The sequence below is a fragment of the Spinacia oleracea genome, chromosome 4, assembly GCF_020520425.1.
Source record: "Spinacia oleracea cultivar Varoflay chromosome 4, BTI_SOV_V1, whole genome shotgun sequence".
NCBI classification, from domain to species: domain Eukaryota; kingdom Viridiplantae; phylum Streptophyta; class Magnoliopsida; order Caryophyllales; family Amaranthaceae; genus Spinacia; species Spinacia oleracea.
The window spans coordinates 142,021,206-142,040,392 of record NC_079490.1 but is presented as its reverse complement, the minus strand read 5'-3'; the positions used below and the strand labels follow the sequence as shown (position 1 = coordinate 142,040,392).

The following is a 19,187-nucleotide window of genomic DNA, read 5'->3' as shown; positions in this document are numbered from 1 at the left end:
AAAAACGCGTCTCCCTGAATTTACGGACTCGAGAATCTGTCTGTCTTTTTAGCAAATTAAATTTGAGTTAATAACTAATTTTAAAATTCCCTACGTGTCACGAACTAAATAACTGTTATTAATATTTTAATTTTACTAAATTTATGCAATTCTCTCTCCCGCCTTTTCTTCCCTTGATCATCCCTAACAACTTGATAACCACCTACCTTCTCTCTTTGTTTCTCCTCCTACCATTTCTCTTTAAAACAAAATATCCAATTTCTCAAATTTATTTTTTGTTTGATGATAGAATTTGTAATTTGATTTAGTTTTATCTTTTGGGAGAGGAGATCGAAAGGGGAATTGTATCACCAGAAAAAACAAGGATGTATAATCATCCCCAAAACATGGTGGTGCGTTCGGATCCCAACATACCACGAATAAGCGAGGATAGCAACGAGTATCTGGCTCGGCAGAGCAGCTTCTCAACAATGGGAGGTAATTCCTTTGTAGACGATGTACCAAAGATGAGTGCAGAGATGTCTCCTATGATGATGTCCCCTTGGAATCAGGTGTCCCCTTTTGCGAAATCCCCTTGGTCTCAACAATCTGATGATTCTGGTCAACTTAGCTCGCTTGTTGGATCTCTTGTCCGAGAAGAAGGTCACATTTACTCCTTGGCTACCAAAGGGGATTTGTTGTACACAGGGTCTGATAGTAAGAATATTCGTGTTTGGAAAGATCTTAAGGAGTTTTCTGGGTTCAAGTCTGCTTCTGGATTGGTCAAGGCTATTGTTATAGCAGGTGGTAAGATATTTACCGGTCACCAGGATGGTAAGATCAGGGTATGGAAGGTGTCACCTAAAAACCCTAGTATACATAAACGGTCAGGGTCTTTACCAACATTGAAGGATTTGTTTAAGGCTTCTATAAAGCCAAGCAATTATGTGGAGGTGAAGAGGCATCGTAGTTCGTTATGGATCAAGCATTCAGATGCCATTTCAAGCCTCAGCATGAACGCCGAACAAGGGTTGTTATACTCATCATCATGGGATAGGACGTTCAAGGTTTGGCGAATCTGTGACTCAAAATGCTTGGAGTCTGTAGCTGCCCATGAAGATGCGGTGAACTCGGTGGTGACAGGTTCAGAGGGTATGGTTTTCACAGGGTCTGCTGATGGGACGGTGAAGGTTTGGAGGAGGGAAATGCAGGGGAAGGTGACAAAGCACTTCTGCGTGCAGACACTTCTGAAGCAGGAATGTGCGGTTACTGCCCTCGCCGTGGATCCAACAGGGTCTATTGTCTACTGCGGGTCAAGCGATGGGATGGTCAATTTCTGGGAGAGAGATAAGAATCTTGCACACGGTGGAGTTCTGAGGGGTCACAAGTTGGCAGTTCTATGCCTGGCTGCTCGAGCTCGGCTGGTGTTTAGTGGTTCAGCTGATAAGACAATCTGTGTGTGGCGTAGGGATGGAACGATCCACACATGTCTGTCTGTTTTAACAGGCCACAGTGGACCGGTTAAATGCTTGGCCGTGGAGGATGACAATGAAGCTAAAGGTCAACGGTACATTATTTACAGTGGAAGCCTGGACAAGTCTGTCAAGGTATGGAATGTGGCAGATCAAGAGGCAATGCATATGATGCAGCAGCAACAGGTAATGGAGGTTAACTCTGCATCTGAATCATTGCGATCAGACCGTAGTTACCAGTGACTGCAGTCATCTGATTGATCTGCTGTGGTAAAGTCGCCCGAGTAACTAGCAGGTTGCCTGATAATCTGTATCGTTTCTTTTTTTTCTTTTTTTTTTTAGAAGGTTGCCTGACAATTTGTATGTATGAGGGAGGAGGGTAGAAAAAAGAAATTGTGATTATGGAATTATCATTCTGGTAGAGTGGTAGGTATATGTTATTTGATTTTATTCATCTACTAAAATGTACTGTGTGGTCTTTGTCTTTCAACTTGTTTGACTATGTGCTAAGCTCTATTAATTGTAGGAAGAGGATCACTGCACGAATAGTATGTTCTGATTCTGCAGATTTTGAGTTGAAAATTTGTCGCCATTTCGTAGATCAAATTTAATTAGAAAGAAGAATTTATGTAGAATTTAAGAGATTTTAGCCTCAATTGAGCTACAATCAGACCGAAGAATTCCAAAATGGAGCTCAAGAAATAAAAATGAAAATTACAGAAGTTCAAGAAGAAACTGAGAGTAATCTCAGAAAAAATTGAAAGAGAAACCTTGAAAATCTGATACCATGATAAGAAATGAAGATTGAGAGCTTAGAGAATTAGAATAAGTATTAGAAGTAGAAATATGAAATCATGAACCCTCAAATATTATGACATTTTCACATTTATTTAGCCTTACCGAAAAGGATGGTGATGTAGACGGGATTCAATCCCAAGTCACAGTTACCTACTCGAGACTTTACCAACTAAAATAGTTGACCCCTACATCGATTTCTAATAACAAAAATTTCCGGAGAATCAAACAATTTGAAACTTAAACGACTGCCAAACTATATATAATTATATAAATATGAAAATTGAGCTACAAAACAGGAGAACCAACACGGCATGGAAAATAGAAATACCAATAAGGAAAGGAGCATTTCATTTCAAAGCAATGAGAGCTTGATATATAGGTCCGTGATAAAAACTACTACTAAAAAAGGTGTTCTTTAAACTTAATACTTGCTTCTAAAAGTCGATTGACAATTGCAGATACAGAGAGTTAAAACTACAATTTTTCATACTAACATCTTCATAGGTTATGTTGACTAATATGACCCAAGCAATGTCCTACTTGGCTTTGGACTTTAACTTAGTCGTTTGCATCCTAGAAATCCTTCTCTCAAGCTTACTAAGCCTAGCTTCAAACTCAGAAGGGTCAAAGTCACCAGCTTCATTATCACCGTTATCATCATTGATGATCATTGGGTCACCAAGCGAACCATTACCTGATACTATGTTTACGTGTTCAGTTATCTTTTCTTGTTCATCCACATCATCAGCTACAAGGCCAGACTTCTTCTGTTCTGGTTTCTCCTCGCTTCCATCTTTGTTATCAGCTGTAAATATTTCATCTTCAGACTGAGCACCTTCTATATGTTTGATGTTAATACTTGTTCCTACACAATTAGTAACGTTCTTATCTATATCCCCATCTTTCCCTGATTCTTCCATTGCTACTTCATTAAAAACCCTTTGTGTAATCTGGTCTGGAGTGCCCTCGTAGATATTATCAAGGCTTATGCTTTTGTCGCAAGATGGGATAGTTTCAATATGCTTCTCTGCAACACTATCTACACTCCTCATAAAGCTCATGTTCACACATTTCTCTTTGCATTTTCCTACTTGTTCCCTTTGTGAATCCATCTTACAAACAAACTCCCTAATAGCAACATCCAAGCTTTGAGATTGCATGGCCTCATTGTCGACTTGGCTTTTGCTGCTACAATTGTTCTTCTCACATGATGGAATTGATTCAATGTATCTCTCCCAAACACTTTCAGCAAAACCAGAACCAATAACAATATTGTTAAGGGAAGGTAAACAAGGAAGAACTCCCTTGCTGTTATCTCCCACATTCTGACATGGCAAGCATTCAGAGTTATCAACATGGGCTTTTGTAGGTGTAACGGTACACTTTTCGTGGAATGTGGGAAAACCAGAAGAGATAAAAACATTGCATGAGGATGCTAAGCACAAGGGAGGAGTTGGAGGACCCATAATGTTTTCTGCATTCCCATCTAAATTCTTGGAAAATTTCATCCTCACTCCATTCGGAGATTCAGATGACATGCAACTGGAGTTCTCAACAAGTGTTCTGATAGGAGCAATCGCCTTGCTTGAAGATGTAGTAGCTTTATTGGGCATTACCTCAGTATTAGGTACAAAACCAGGCGGCACAGAACCAGTAGATGAGGAAGGTAAACAAGCAGGAGGCTCTTTGCTAGAATCCTCTGTACTCCCACTAAAATCCAGGGGTTTTATGATTGTCATCACATTTGTAAGTTGAGATGCCATGCCCTTGTAATATTCAAAATCCATTTCATCACAAGTTGGGGTAACTTCAATGTGCATCTCCTCACCCCCTACACTTTGGATGGAACAAGAAGCTATAGGAACATTGAACAAGGAAGTCAGACAAGTAGGAGCAAGCTTTCCATCTGAAGTCTTGGACAGTTGGAATGTCACTCCTCTCAGACGACTGCTGTGACGTCTCTGTTGTGTTAAGACTTTGCTCACACACAAAGCTGTCCTGAACCAATCAAAATACCGAACAGTGATACCTCCCTTGAGCAATCGAGGGGATAAATATAACTGCACTCCGTCAAGAGGCATGTCATAACTATTCCAAGCAACCAACAGACTGTCATTCGATCTAGGCACAGAACTTGGAATATCTTGATCCATCCCGAATTGCAACCCTACTCTATTTGGGAGGTATTGCACAATACAATCTAATCCTATTAACTCACATGCTCTCAAGCATCTTGCAAATGACAATAATTCCTCCCCAGCCTCAGAATCTATCAACACCAACCTCTCTTCATCACCGTAGAATTCTGGGAACTACCAGTTTTCTAGAGAAGAACCATATGGCCTCCAGACAAAACTCTCTGTTAGTTTTACGGAGTTCCTCAAGAGGGGGGGTGAATTGATATTTTACGTTGTTATTCCAGTAGGAACACGCACAAGAGGGGGGGTGAATTGTAATTAGAACTTTGATAAAGTTTCTTGCGGAACTTAAGAAACAATCAAGAAACTGAGAATAGAGAAGACAATAACAACAATTGTGAAAACTTCTTGATACTAATCAAGAAGAGAATTCTTTTATTATGGTAATGCCTCGATTACAATAATCTCTCCAACACAAGTTCCTCTCAAACTCGTGTTCCTCACAGTAATCTACTTCGATTACAACTCCTTAACTTCTCTCTCTCAGACTTAAACTCTAAGTCTAAACAGGATAACTCTATCCTTACTAATACAAAATATAATTCGTGTTTGGATAACTCTAGATATTAATAATGCTTTTGTGTGGATATAAGGAACTTAGGAACTTTGAATTAACTAGGACACAAACTGTTTTAGAAAATCTTAGACAAAACGTTTTTAGGAAAGCAAGAACTCTCAGAATGTTTGTGTACTTTAAACCAAAAACGATTTCCCTTTTATAGTGTTTATCCTTAGGGTTAGTTCCCTTCAAAACCTCAACTGCTAACTGCCAGCACTTTGGTCTCCACGTCCCTTGACTTGAGGAACAAGGGGAAGACCACTTCCCACGTTCAGCCATAAAGCAGTTAGTGGTTTGACTCAATCAAACCCTAAAATATTTCTTTAAAACAGATTTTATTTATCTACAAAAACTTAGGAGAATTTTTAGGAAAATAAGTTTTGTTTAAATAAAATAAAACGTAAATCTATTTTATATTAAATATGCAAAACTTGTTTTTATTTATGAAAATGTTTTCCATAAAAATCGCTTCCAATAAAATAAATGGCCTAATTAAATCATAAGTTCCTTGAGTACTCTATATACCATTAGCATAATTAATATTTACATAAAATTCTAAGTACAGTGGACTACCTAGACTTTATGTCTTCCCTTTGTCTGGAACTTGCAACTCAGAAGCTTCAGACGTTCCAGCCAAGGAACATTGATGAGTTCCTCTCTAGCTAACACAGGAACTCTTGGCTATGAGTCTGTAATAGTTCTTGTGGATATTCGGAACTCTTGATATGTAACTGTGTTGCTCCTCTTGTGACTTCAAACTGGAACAGATACAACTTCCAGCTCTGAAACTCCATTGACTGTTCCAAGTGTACCTCAGGAACTTCACCAGTTTATTCAAGTTCCTATCCTAATAGAAACTTGGGCATATGCCTGTTCAAAGTCATTTAGCAACCATAATCAGGAAGTTTGCAATATGTGTGTGTCATCAACCAAAACTTAGGAACAACAATATTCCCCCTTTTTGGTGATGACAACACTTGCAAACTTTTTACAAAGAGAGTAAGTACAAACAAACAAGAACTTATACAGACTATTGTGAAACAGAACATAAAAATTGAAAAACAAAAGAGAAAGATTAGAGAGAAGAAAGAGGAGCACCCTTGGCTTACAGAGAGATTCAGAGAGATTGATTCAGGAACTGGATTGAGTGTGCCTTGGAAGTTTGCACCCATGACTTCCCCCTGTTGACATCAACAAAAAGCATAGCACGAAATATAGCCATTCCAAACACAGTGCCCCACGATCAACGTTTGGCAAGTTAAGCTAGCCTCAAAGTATTAAACTAACTCATACAATAAATTGAAAGCAAGCAGTAATGATCAAGACTAGAAAGCATAGATATGTGTAACCAAGCAAGTCAAAATAAGATGGAACAAATACCCAAGTTTAAAAATTATACAAACCGAAAGCAAATTAAAAAGATTGTTCCATGGCAAAAGATAAAAGAAACATGGGATAGGGTGATTTAGGCTTGGGATGGGGAACCAGAACCAGCAGTTTCTTCTATCACAGTCTCCTCAAAAGATTCCAGATTGTTGATCTTGGTGAGGATTGTGGCACGAGTTGCATTGGCTTGTTCTGAGTAGTGGTGAAGATCGTTTTGGAGAGTCTTGACACTTGTAACCAATGCACCTATGTGGGCCTGCATTGAGCTAATCCTGTGATCTGTTCCCTCCTGTAGTTCCACCAGACGAGCAACTGTTGCCTTTAGCTCCAATATCTGATCATCCTTTGTGTTCCAGGCACCCCCATGATCTTGAACATGTTCCTGTTCAGATGGAACACGACGAGCTTTGGACTTTTTGGAGGATCTGGGTGTCCTTTTTCTTGGCCTAACAGTTTCAGGCAGTTCCTCTTGATTCAGTGGAACAGCATCCTCCTCTATGGGCATCTCCTTGACATCCCCTTCCTCATTTATTTCCATGAAGACAGGCCCTCTTTTCTTGTTCTCCTTCATTGCCACCCTCATGCTCTTTCTTTTTCCTACACTCTTCCTGTTCCCTCGAGGTAAAGGGACCTCTATTTGTTCGAGTTCCTCCTCCTCCTCCACTTCTTCTTTAACTGCAATTCCTTCCTGATCTTCCTCATCTTGTTTCTCTTCCTTTCCAGCCCTAATGACTTTACCCTGAACCACTTTAAGATTTAATAGATGGAGCATTTCAAGTTGAAGGATTTGGGTGGATTTTAAGGGAATCACAAAGTATGGGCTAAGGTCAACTGAGAAGCTTTTGAAGATTTCTGTAAGAAGGGAGGAGTATGGAATTTTGAATTTGGGGATACAGGTGGATAAGTGTTTGATCATGATTGCAGGAAAGTTTATGGGAATTTTCCTTTCAAGACAATACATGAGACATGCATCAAACAGACTTGCTATGTTCCTTTTCTGAGTTCGAGGAACTACACCTCTCCACACAATATTAAACAGTAATTTTTGAAGAGGTGAAAAGCAGTTGTGTGAGGTGGAGGTGGATACTTTAGAATCTCCTCCAATGGAACCAACTATATCTTTCTCATCTACATTATCTATGGTCACTGTGATTTGACCTTTGAGCCACATATCAAAACCCCTATTGGGTGTACCAAACAGCTGTTCCAGATAAGAGGCATCAAATTCGATGCGAGTTCCATTCACTTTACTTGAACATACATTATCAACACATGCAAAGTTCTTGCAGAATTCTTTCATAGCTTCAGGAATTAAGGGGGATTTGGCATAGGTACTCAACAGACTTACCCACTTTTGTTGTTCAAGGATTTCCATCAACTCTTTAAATTTCGTGGCTTCACACCATGTTGAGTTGATTGCGAACCCCTCGACCAGATTGTTTTCCTTTGCAGTGAGTTTCTTGGACCCTTTTGCTTCCCCCTGAGTTTGAGCATTCTCCTCTGTTTCCTCGATGTTTTCACCAGAAGCTTCCACTCGTCGTTTTTTGGATTTTCTTGTGGAGGATCTAGGGTTTGAGATTGGGGATTTCATTTCGATGTCAGTGTTGGTTTGTTCCCCCTGAGTGATTGCGAGCATTGGATTGTGGGATCGAAGAGGAATTGGCGATTGAATGGGTGAGGTATCCATGGGAACAGGAGATGAAGGGTTTCTCTTTCGTTTGAGGGATGTGAGATCAGTGTTGTTGCTTGTGAGAACCATGGTGGAGGTTTTTATAGGTGGAAGGAGAGGTGATGTCAGTGGAGAAGGCGTGTGAGAGAGAGAAAGGGGGTTGCATGGATTGATTGTGGAAAGTGAAGAGTTTCTCCTATTTATTGCCAATGGAACCGTTCCAAACATTCTTTGAATATGGGTATTCGGTTTTTAATTTAAAAAAATAAATAGATAAAAATAAAAGGAAAATGAAAAAAAATTGTGTTTGACTTTGACTTGCTTAATTTCGTATCTCTGACTTAACTAGTTTGAAAGGAACTGCTTACCTTGCTCATTTGAAGTGTGAGTGAATTTGCCACGATGGTAAGCTTCAACTATGTTTGCACACAAGATTTTGTGTTTGTAATAGTCTATATGTACCATGATTTTTGCTTTTGCCTTAGAGGAACTCCAATTTGGCAATTACCTTAGCTTGATCATTCCGAGTTCCATTCTCATTTTCTCATGTTTCTCTCTGTTCAAAGGCTTAGTTAAAATATCAGCAATTTGGTGATCAGTTTGGCAAAAATCTAATTTGATCAAACCTTTCTCAACATTATCTTTAAGGAAATGGTGTCTGATGTGGATGTGTTTGACTCGGGAATGATGAACCGGATCTTTTGAAATACAAATAGCACTAGTGTTATCACAATAGATAGGAACACAATCATAGATAATACCAAAATCTCTTAGCTGTTGTTTTATCCATAGAATTTGTGAGCAACAAGCTGCAGCAGCTACATACTCAGCTTCAGCTGTGGATAGAGCAACAGTATTCTGTTTCTTGGAACCCCAAGAAACCATGCATGGACCTAGGAACTGTACCATACCTGATGTGCTTTTTCTATTCACTAAGTCACCTGCATAATCAGCATCTGCATATCCTCTTAGCTCGAAGGATCCACTTCTTGGATAGTAAAGGCATAGGTCATCAGTTCCTTTGAGATATCTTAGTATTCTTTTCACCGCAGTTAGATGGGACTCCTTTGGATTTGATTGAAATCTTGCACATAGTCCTACACTAAAAGAAATGTCAGGTCTACTGGCTGTTAAATATAATAGAGATCCAATCATACCTCTGTATTTTGTTTGATTCACACTTTTCCCATTTGGATCAGTGTCTAATCTGGTAGCAGTTCCCATGGGAGTGTGATTTACTTTGGCTGATTCTAGCTCATATTTCTTTAGGAGTTCCTTCACATACTTTTGTTGGTGTATCATGATTCCCTCCTCGGTTTGCTTGATTTGTAAACCAAGGAAGAAGTTGAGTTCCCCCATCATACTCATTTCAAATTCACTGCTCATCAAGCTTGCAAAATCCTTGCACAAATTTTCATTAGTTGCTCCAAATAATATATCATCAACATAAATTTGAACTACTAACAAGTCAGTTCCTCTAGATTTTAAGAATAAGGTTTTGTCTATTCTACCTCTTTTAAAATCATTTTGAAGGAGGAACTTTGATAATCTCTCGTACCAAGATCTAGGGGCTTGTTTTAGTCCATAGAGAGCCTTATCTAATTTGTAAATGTGATTTGGAAATTCGGGATTTTCAAATCCAGGGGGCTGTTCCACATAAACATCTTCCTCTAAGAAACCGTTTAAGAAAGCACATTTAACATCCATTTGATAAAGTTTAAAACCCATGAAAGCAGCAAAAGCAATTAAGATTCTAATGGCTTCTAATCTAGCAACAGGTGCAAATGTTTCTTCAAAGTCAATGCCTTCCTGTTGATTATAACCTTTGACCACTAACCTTGCTTTGTTCCTTATGATTGTTGCATGTTCATCTTTCTTGTTCCGGAACACCCATTTTAGCCCTATCACCTTCTGGTGCTTTGGTTTGGGTTCCAAGTGCCATACCTTGTTTCTTTTGAATTCATTTAATTCTTCTTGCATGGCAATGATCCAGTCAGCATCTTCCAGAGCCTCAGTGTGATTTCTTGGCTCAAATATGGAGAGGAACGCGTGGAATGCGCAAAAGTTCCTTAGTTGTGACCTTGTCTGAGTTCCTTTTCTGATGTCACTCACAATGAGTTCCATTGGGTGGGACTTTAGATGCTTCCAAGGTTTAGGTTGAAATTGAGCTACTGGTGTTGTGGCATTTTCGTCAGTTCCTTCTATGACCTGAGTTCCCTGTTGGTCATTGTGGGGTTCCTCTGGTGTTGTTTCTGGATCTTCTTGGTTTTCTGCTTGTTCCTCTAGTACGGGAACTTCTTGATTTTGTTGAGCAGTTCCTCTTGCTGTGTGTTTGCTTATTTGGAACTCCTCATCATTTTCTGCAGCACGAGATAAACCAATCTCGAAAAATTCTTGTTCCTGTACTATGTCAGTTTTGTTAGATTCATCAAATATTATATGTACACTTTCCTCAACACACATAGATCTTTTGTTATAAACTCTATAAGCCTTGCTATTTAAGGCATATCCTAGGAACACTGCCTCGTCGCTTCTTTCATCAAACTTCCCCAAGTTCCTTTTTCCATTGTTGTGGACAAAACATTTGCTCCCAAAGGCTCTAAAGTAAGAGATGTTGGGTTTTATACCTTTTAGTAGCTCATAGGGGGTTTTGTTTAGGATTGCTCGAATCATAACTCTATTTATAATGTAACAAGCAGTATTGACTGCTTCAGCCCAGAAGTTCCTAGGCAAGGAACTGGCTATTAGCATGGTTCTTGCCATGTCCTCTAGGGTTCTATTTTTCCTCTCAACAACTCCATTTTGTTGTGGAGTTCTGGGAGCTGAGAAATTGTGGTCCATACCTTGTTCCTTGCAGTATTCATCGAATTTGTAGTTTTCAAATTCTGTTCCATGATCTGATCTTATATGGATCAGTTGGTGACCTGTGGTTTTCTGGATTTTCTTTGAAAATGTAACAAACTCATCAAACGTTTCATCCTTGCTTGTTAGAAATATGACCCAAGTAAAGCGAGAGTAATCATCAACAATAACTAATACATATTTTTTCCCACTTCTGCTTTGAATTCTCATTGGTCCACATAAGTCCATATGGATGAGTTCCAATGGTTTTGTGGTGCTTACCAATTTCTTAGATTTAAAGGAACTTCGGACATGCTTGCCTTTTGCACATGCATCACACACTTTATCAGTTAGGAACTTGATTGAGGGGAGTCCTCGAACCAGTTCCTTTGATCTTAGTTTGTCAAGCAGCGAGAAACTAGCATGTCCAAACCTCCTGTGCCATAGTAGGGAATTTTCTTCAAGGGCACTGAGGCAGGTTAGATTGTTCCTGGGAACTGTATTGAGATCCACAGAATATGTGTTCCCTTTACGAGTTCCTTCCAAAATAACCTTCCCAGTGTTATTGTTTATGATTTGACAGTTTTCAGAAGTAAAACTTACAGAGTTTCCTTTGTCACAGAATTGAGAGATGCTTAGTAGACTGTGCATCAAACCCTCGACTAAAAATACATTTTCAATGGCGTAGGAACTTGACCTTCCAACTTTTCCAATTCCAATAATTTCTCCTTTCATGTTGTCTCCAAAGGTCACAGTTCCTCCATTGTAGGCTTCTAGTGAGAGGAATTTAGATTTGTCTCCTGTCATGTGTTTGGAACACCCGCTGTCGAGATACCACGAGCTGTTCCCCTTCACTAGAATCTGTAAAGAGATCAAAGGTTAGTTACAGGAACTCGGGTTTCCTCGAGTTCCTTTTCAACTATAACTTCAGACTTCTTAACCCATTTTTGCTTTACATAATTTATGTTTCTTTGATCCTGTTCCTTCATCTTGGAACACTCAGTACTTATGTGACTTCCACTTCCACATGAGAAGCAGACTTTTACACTAGGAAGATCCACATACTTCTTCTTATGACTATTTTTATGGTTAAAGCCCAATCCTTCTGTTCTCTTAGATTGAGCATTCTCAATCCATTTGGGAGGAACTTTAGGTGGTTGTCTCTGTGCCCTGGCCATGGATAGTTCCCTTTCCAGTTTCTCTTTTTGTTCCTTTGTGGTGATCAGATCTTTGTTTAAATTTTCTAAGTCGATGTTAAAAATTCCCATGTTGATTTCCAAGGATTTTGTAGGATCTAAACTTAAATTAAACATCTTATATTGACTGAGTTGAACTTGTAGAAGGATGTTTTCATTTCTAATTTTTTCGAATGACTCATTAATAGAGGTATTTCTATCTAGTAATTCAAAGAACCTGCCTTGGACATCAGATCTAATATTGTTCAGATAATTTATGTGGTCTTTACTGAGTTCCAAGGCTCTATCACTTTGTGCTTTTAATATACTTAGCTTTTTGTAATCATCTAGAGTTTCTAGCAACAGTTCAATTAGTTTTGACTTTGAGAGACACTGAAGAGTGGAGGAACTTACTTCTTCTGATGGAACTTGATCAGTTCCTTCTGTTCTAGCCATAAGGCAGAGATTTGCAGTTTCTTCATTTGGTTGTTCCTCATCGTCTTCTGAGTCTGTTGCTTCGCCCCATGCAGCTATCATGGCCTTCTTGAAGTTTGGTCTGTTGAAGGTAGACTTGTTAAAGCGATCTTTGACCTGTTCCTTCCCTTTTCCTCTGGTCTTGTCGTTCTCCCACAGAGGGCATTCACGAATTTGATGATCAGTTTCTCCACATTTGAAGCAACCTTGCTCAGTTTTGGAACTAGTGATTTTCTTGGCAAAGTTCCTTCCTTTCTGGTTTCCTGGTTTGAAGTTCCTATAGAGCTTTCTCATTCTTCTGACCAGCATGGCAGCCTCTTCTTCATCTGGTTCAGATTCATCGAGTTCCTCAGCCTTTAGAGCAAGTCCTCGACTTCTTGAGCTCTCGGGAACAGCAGCTCCAAGATGCAGTTCGTGTGTCATCAAGGAACCAGCAAGTTGTTCAATGTTGAACTTGGTGAAGTCCTTGGTCTCAAACAGTGCAGTGACCTTTGTTCTCCAGCGATCATCTTGTGGCATGCTTCTTAGTATTTTTCTTACCTGTTCATCTGTGGGAATGATTCTACCAAGAGAAACTAATTCATTGGTTATGTTAGTAAATCTAGTGAACATTTCTTGAATAGTTTCTTTTGGAAGCATCTCAAATCTTTCATATTTAGACATCAAAAGGTCAATTTTGGAACGCTTAACTTCATTAGTTCCTTCGTGGGTTACTTGAAGTAGTTCCCAAATCTGTTTTGCGTTCTTGCACCCCATGACTCTGTTGTGTTCATGAGGTCCAAGCCCGCAATGCAAGATTTTGACAGCCATGGCATTCATCTCATATTTATCAAAGTCTTCTTTAGAAAATTCAGACATTGGTTTAGGAACTACCTCGTTTTCAGCATTGGTCTTTGTTACCTCGAAGTCTCCAACTTCAATTACACGCCAAACTTGGTAATTTTCAGCTTTGATGAATATCTCCATTCTATTCTTCCAGTATGAGTAGAACTTGCCATTGAACATAGGTGGCCTTTGTGTCGAGTAACCTTCTTCCAGTTTCTCTTGTGAGTTCATACTTTCAGGAACTTGACTCAAACAGGGTTTCCTGTGTTTTAGTGAGTACTGGCTCTGATACCAACTGTTATTCCAGTAGGAACACGCACAAGAGGGGGGGGGGTGAATTGTAATTAGAACTTTGATAAAGTTTCTTGCGGAACTTAAGAAACAATCAAGAAACTGAGAATAGAGAAGACAATAACAACAATTGTGAAAACTTCTTGATACTAATCAAGAAGAGAATTCTTTTATTATGGTAATGCCTCGATTACAATAATCTCTCCAACACAAGTTCCTCTCAAACTCGTGTTCCTCACAGTAATCTACTTCGATTACAACTCCTTAACTTCTCTCTCTCAGACTTAAACTCTAAGTCTAAACAGGATAACTCTATCCTTACTAATACAAAATATAATTCGTGTTTGGATAACTCTAGATATTAATAATGCTTTTGTGTGGATATAAGGAACTTAGGAACTTTGAATTAACTAGGACACAAACTGTTTTAGAAAATCTTAGACAAAACGTTTTTAGGAAAGCAAGAACTCTCAGAATGTTTGTGTACTTTAAACCAAAAACGATTTCCCTTTTATAGTGTTTATCCTTAGGGTTAGTTCCCTTCAAAACCTCAACTGCTAACTGCCAGCACTTTGGTCTCCACGTCCCTTGACTTGAGGAACAAGGGGAAGACCACTTCCCACGTTCAGCCATAAAGCAGTTAGTGGTTTGACTCAATCAAACCCTAAAATATTTCTTTAAAACAGATTTTATTTATCTACAAAAACTTAGGAGAATTTTTAGGAAAATAAGTTTTGTTTAAATAAAATAAAACGTAAATCTATTTTATATTAAATATGCAAAACTTGTTTTTATTTATGAAAATGTTTTCCATAAAAATCGCTTCCAATAAAATAAATGGCCTAATTAAATCATAAGTTCCTTGAGTACTCTATATACCATTAGCATAATTAATATTTACATAAAATTCTAAGTACAGTGGACTACCTAGACTTTATGTCTTCCCTTTGTCTGGAACTTGCAACTCAGAAGCTTCAGACGTTCCAGCCAAGGAACATTGATGAGTTCCTCTCTAGCTAACACAGGAACTCTTGGCTATGAGTCTGTAATAGTTCTTGTGGATATTCGGAACTCTTGATATGTAACTGTGTTGCTCCTCTTGTGACTTCAAACTGGAACAGATACAACTTCCAGCTCTGAAACTCCATTGACTGTTCCAAGTGTACCTCAGGAACTTCACCAGTTTATTCAAGTTCCTATCCTAATAGAAACTTGGGCATATGCCTGTTCAAAGTCATTTAGCAACCATAATCAGGAAGTTTGCAATATGTGTGTGTCATCAACCAAAACTTAGGAACAACATACGTATTGATAAAAATTAAACTATACGGAACAGAAACAGTAAAATATGCAAGCAAGATTTAGCGTGGAAAACTCTCTAGGCCCAATAGAGAGGAAAAAACCACGGCCCCTTTGGGGACTTAAACACTTTCACTAATTAGGCAAAACAACTTAGTTTCTTTACAAACCTAATCTACTCGGGCCACAATCTGCCAATCGCCTCTGATTGCAGATGACTAGGAACAACCCTCTTTGTTCCTTCCCTTATGGAAACAGTCCCTCAACTGTTCCAACTCACTGATCTCTTGTGAGATCTTCTCTCCTACTCAAGTAAGCCTGACTCAGGCTTAACTTACAATAACTCAACACTTTAATCAAACGTATAAGAATTAATTAACTACTTAACATACGATATAAGACCAAGTAACAAATACTGCTCTATATGGGAACAGGAACAGACTTCTTCAAAGATTAAGACTTTAAGGATGATACCTGAAAGCTTCCGGTTGATGTAAATAAGTCTGATAAAAAGTTTAGCAAAGAACAAAGGTTGTATTTATACGAATCCAAGTGTTTAACCTAGATTCAAATCCAACCCAGTTTAGGACTCTTTTTAATAGATAGATTTTCGCAAATCTTACTTCAAACGCGTTTTAGGAAAATCAATCTTTTCGTATTTTGAGAGTTATATGTTAACTCAAATTCAAGAGTATAACTTCAAACAGTTTTGTAAAATCAGTTTAAAAACATTTGATGTTTATCTTTTTGTAAAAGCAAAACTGTTTTATTTCGTTTCACGATATAACTAGGACTCTTCAAAATACTCTGTTCCCATACTAAGCATGTACTAAATTACATTGGTCTTATACCTTTCGACCCTTATAGAATTTGCTTGACTGCTTGACTTAATTTGATTTAATCTTGCCACGTACTTTGAACTTAATTACTTCAAAGTTCCCTTGCTTGCTTCGGTTGTTGCATTTGTCCTTCTTTTAAATATTAACCTGTTCCTGACATTCTCCAAAATAAACTATTAGTAGAAGGTTAGCTTGTCATCATCAAAACCAGGAATCAACAATTTCCCCCTTTTTGATGATGACAACCTTACAACTTGATAGGAGTAAATAACTTAAGGAATGAGATATGTAACCTGACAATCCAGAGTCAAAAACTTAACCAGGAACAGATGAGTCGCTTGGGTGGTGAACCCAAGTATAAAAACAAATATAATGGAACACAAGTTGTCCTCTCAATATCTTCCCCCTTTGGAATTATCAAAAAGGGAGTAGGGAAAAACGCAGAACCAAAGGAGAAGAAGAAGAAGGAGAATATAGGAATCATATTACCCTAGCAAGCAGATAGTCATCATGCAGCTCAAGTCGGTCAACGATTTTGACCGCACCCCTGCAAGCAGAACAAGATAAACGCAACATATAGCACAATACAAGCAAAAATTCTACAAGTCAGAGTGGGGCAACTATCAGAACGTAGGAAAAGCGCACTAATGAGCATTAGTCATAAACTTGGCGCATCCAAAAACCAAACCAAAAAAATTGTTTAAAGAGCCAGCAAAAACAAAATAAAATGTTTGATGGACAGCAGATTATATGGGGTAGGATAAGCAAGGATTTTGTAGCAGGGTCAGGTTTGGGGAGATCCAGGAGCAGCATCCTCAGCATATGTGTCACCTCCTCGACGATCATGTCAGCAAGGCGTTCTGTCATATCATTGAAGAACTCTGCCTGGTCCTGCTGCATCTTGTGAATGAGCTCCTGCAAAGAAGTAACAGCTGACAACAGAACCACATTGTCCAGCTGCAGTTGATCCACTTTAGCCACCAAGAGCTGCACTGAACCGTCTGGAGAGGGAGCAGCAGATTGGGTTTCACCATCTTTGTCTGATTTTGAATCCTCGACCCTGTAGACCGGAGGAATTCCCTTGGAAGAGCTGGCTAGACGGCTACTGCGACGGATAGGCTGATGAGATGATGTGGTTGGAATGTTCTTGGGAGAGGAGGTGGCTTTGATTGGACTTGCCTCCTTTGGACATAGGTCAACAGGAACACCCTCTGTCTGACCCTCTGTCTCATGGCAAGGAAGTGGTGCCTCCTCTTCCGCAGCTGATAGTTCATCTCCCTCATCAAGCTCCTCTTCTGCTCCTTCTAAATCATCCTCCTCCTCATCGACATCTTCTTCTCCCTCTTCCTCCTGAGGTGTAGTATCTCCCACATTCGTCTTACCAACACAGACGACTCCATCCACTACACTCAGGCTAATCCCATTCAAGCAAGCTTTGTTAAGAATATGGGCAGGGGTAAGAGGTTCAGCTGAGTAACGAGTAAGGTCAACCCCAACTTTTCTCATAATGAAGGTGAGAAGAGACCCATACCCAATCATATTGTTCTGAGAGATGGAGTGAGTGAGATGGGAGATAAAAACGACAGGAAAATTTATTTGACGCTGAGATTCGAGGAGAAAGATGTAGATCAGATCTAACCTGCTTGCCAAGGCACGCTTGTCATGACGCGGAACAATACCTCGTCGGACCACATTAAAAAGGACCTTTTGAAAAGGAGTGAGGACAGACTGGTTGAGAGCTTTTGGGTGTTTCCCTTGACCACCAAAATATGAGTAAACTTCCTGCATTGTTGCACCCCCGAGCTCAATTGGACCCTTTCCCTTGTGATAGACCTCCTCCCCTAAAACTGGGACTTTGAACCAAGACCCTAATTTCTCAGAATCGAAGCTAAATTGTTTCCCATTGACTTCAGAACTGCAAATTCCCTTGTTATTGACAAAGTTTGAGCAAAATTCCCCCATTGCTTCTGGATACATGCAAGCTTTAGAACAAACCTCAAAAAGATAGGTCCAACCTTGAGACTCGATCGTCTCCAACAATTCTACAAACCCTATTTCCCGACACCAACCAAAATCTATGCTAAGACCAGGGAGCATACGATCTGGGGGAAAATAGAAAAATTTTGTGGGTTCGAGTTTTACCTTCTTCTCAGCTGGAAGATGAGGTTCCCCCTGAGTCAAAGCAGCAACTTCCTTCTTCAAGACCAGTTTCCGTTTGGTGGAGAGTTTTGTAGTTGATTTTGTGGCTGGTGGTTTTGGTGTGGGTTGTTTGGGAGGCATCGTTTCCGGATAAATGGCTTGAAGAGGTATGACGGTGATGATGGGTGTAGAAGGAGAAGATGAATTTGTAGGGTTTGGGAATTGAAGTTTGTAGAGGGTCATGATTTTATAGGCAGGGCTGTTGCGATTTACTAGGAGAGATAGGTGAATTTTGAATTTTAAAATTGGGAATTTGATAAGAAGGAGGGGATGTACCGAGATTTTTATAGGCGGAATGATTAGAATGGGAAGAGTTTTGGTGTTGGGAATCGGAGTGTGGGAAGCGTGTTTGAGTGAGTAAATATGGAATAGTAATGCATGCACCAGATTTTGTAAGATTCGATGAATCAAATTAATTGCTTTCCATTCATTTTTAGAATTCCCACTTAGACCTCGAATTGAATGCAAGTATTGGGAAAAAGTGCGATTACCTTAATAATGTGCAGACGTGGCTGTGGTAATGCACAGCTGGTTTTTGCAATCCGAACCTGGTTGTTAGTCCATTCAGAAAATATGGTGCATAACAAAAAAATGAAGAACATGTTTTTTTTTTTTTTTTTTTTTTTTGATATTTTCCAGTGAGGTTAGAAAATGTTAAGGACAACCGGTGTTATTGTATTCGTATCATACCGAGTTCTAACCTGAGCTTGTCGTGTCTGTCCCTGTTAAGTGGTTTGGTCAAGATGTCAGCTACTTGATCTTCTGTGGGACAGAACTCAAGTTTGACTAGTTCCTTTTCCACATAATCTTTTAAAAAGTGATGTCGAATGTGAATGTGTTTGACCCTTGAGTGGTGCACTGGGTCTTTTGATATGCAGATTGCACTTGTGTTGTCGCATAGAATAGGAACACACTTTAATTTCATACCAAAATCTCTAAGTTGTTGTTTGATCCATAGCATTTGGGAACAGCATGAAGCCGCAGCTACATATTCAGCTTCTGTTGTGGATAAAGCCACTGTGTTTTGTTTCTTTGAAGCCCAGGAGACTGCACATGCTCCTAGGAATTGAACCATCCCTGATGTGCTCTTTCTGTTTACTAGGTCACCTGCATAGTCAGCATCTGTGTATCCTTTGAGATCAAAGTGATCATAGGTAGGGTACCATAGGCACAAATCGTCTGT

General features: G+C 39.2%; 1 protein-coding gene across 1 annotated transcript; it reads left to right on the top strand.

The window, feature by feature from the left end:
* The first annotated feature begins 168 nt into the window (after positions 1 to 168).
* LOC110804741 (protein JINGUBANG-like) lies at positions 169 to 2,025 on the top strand. The gene has a single exon (XM_022010349.2). It carries the CDS (start codon positions 366 to 368, stop codon positions 1,692 to 1,694), a length of 1,329 nt encoding a protein of 442 aa, XP_021866041.1. The 5' UTR covers positions 169 to 365; the 3' UTR covers positions 1,695 to 2,025.
* Positions 2,026 to 19,187: the final 17,162 nt, after the last annotated feature.

Excerpts from the sequence above, each read along its gene's own strand:
- LOC110804741 (XM_022010349.2), top strand. The coding sequence starts at position 366 with ATGTATAATCATCCCCAAAACATGGTGGTGCGTTCGGATCCCAACATA.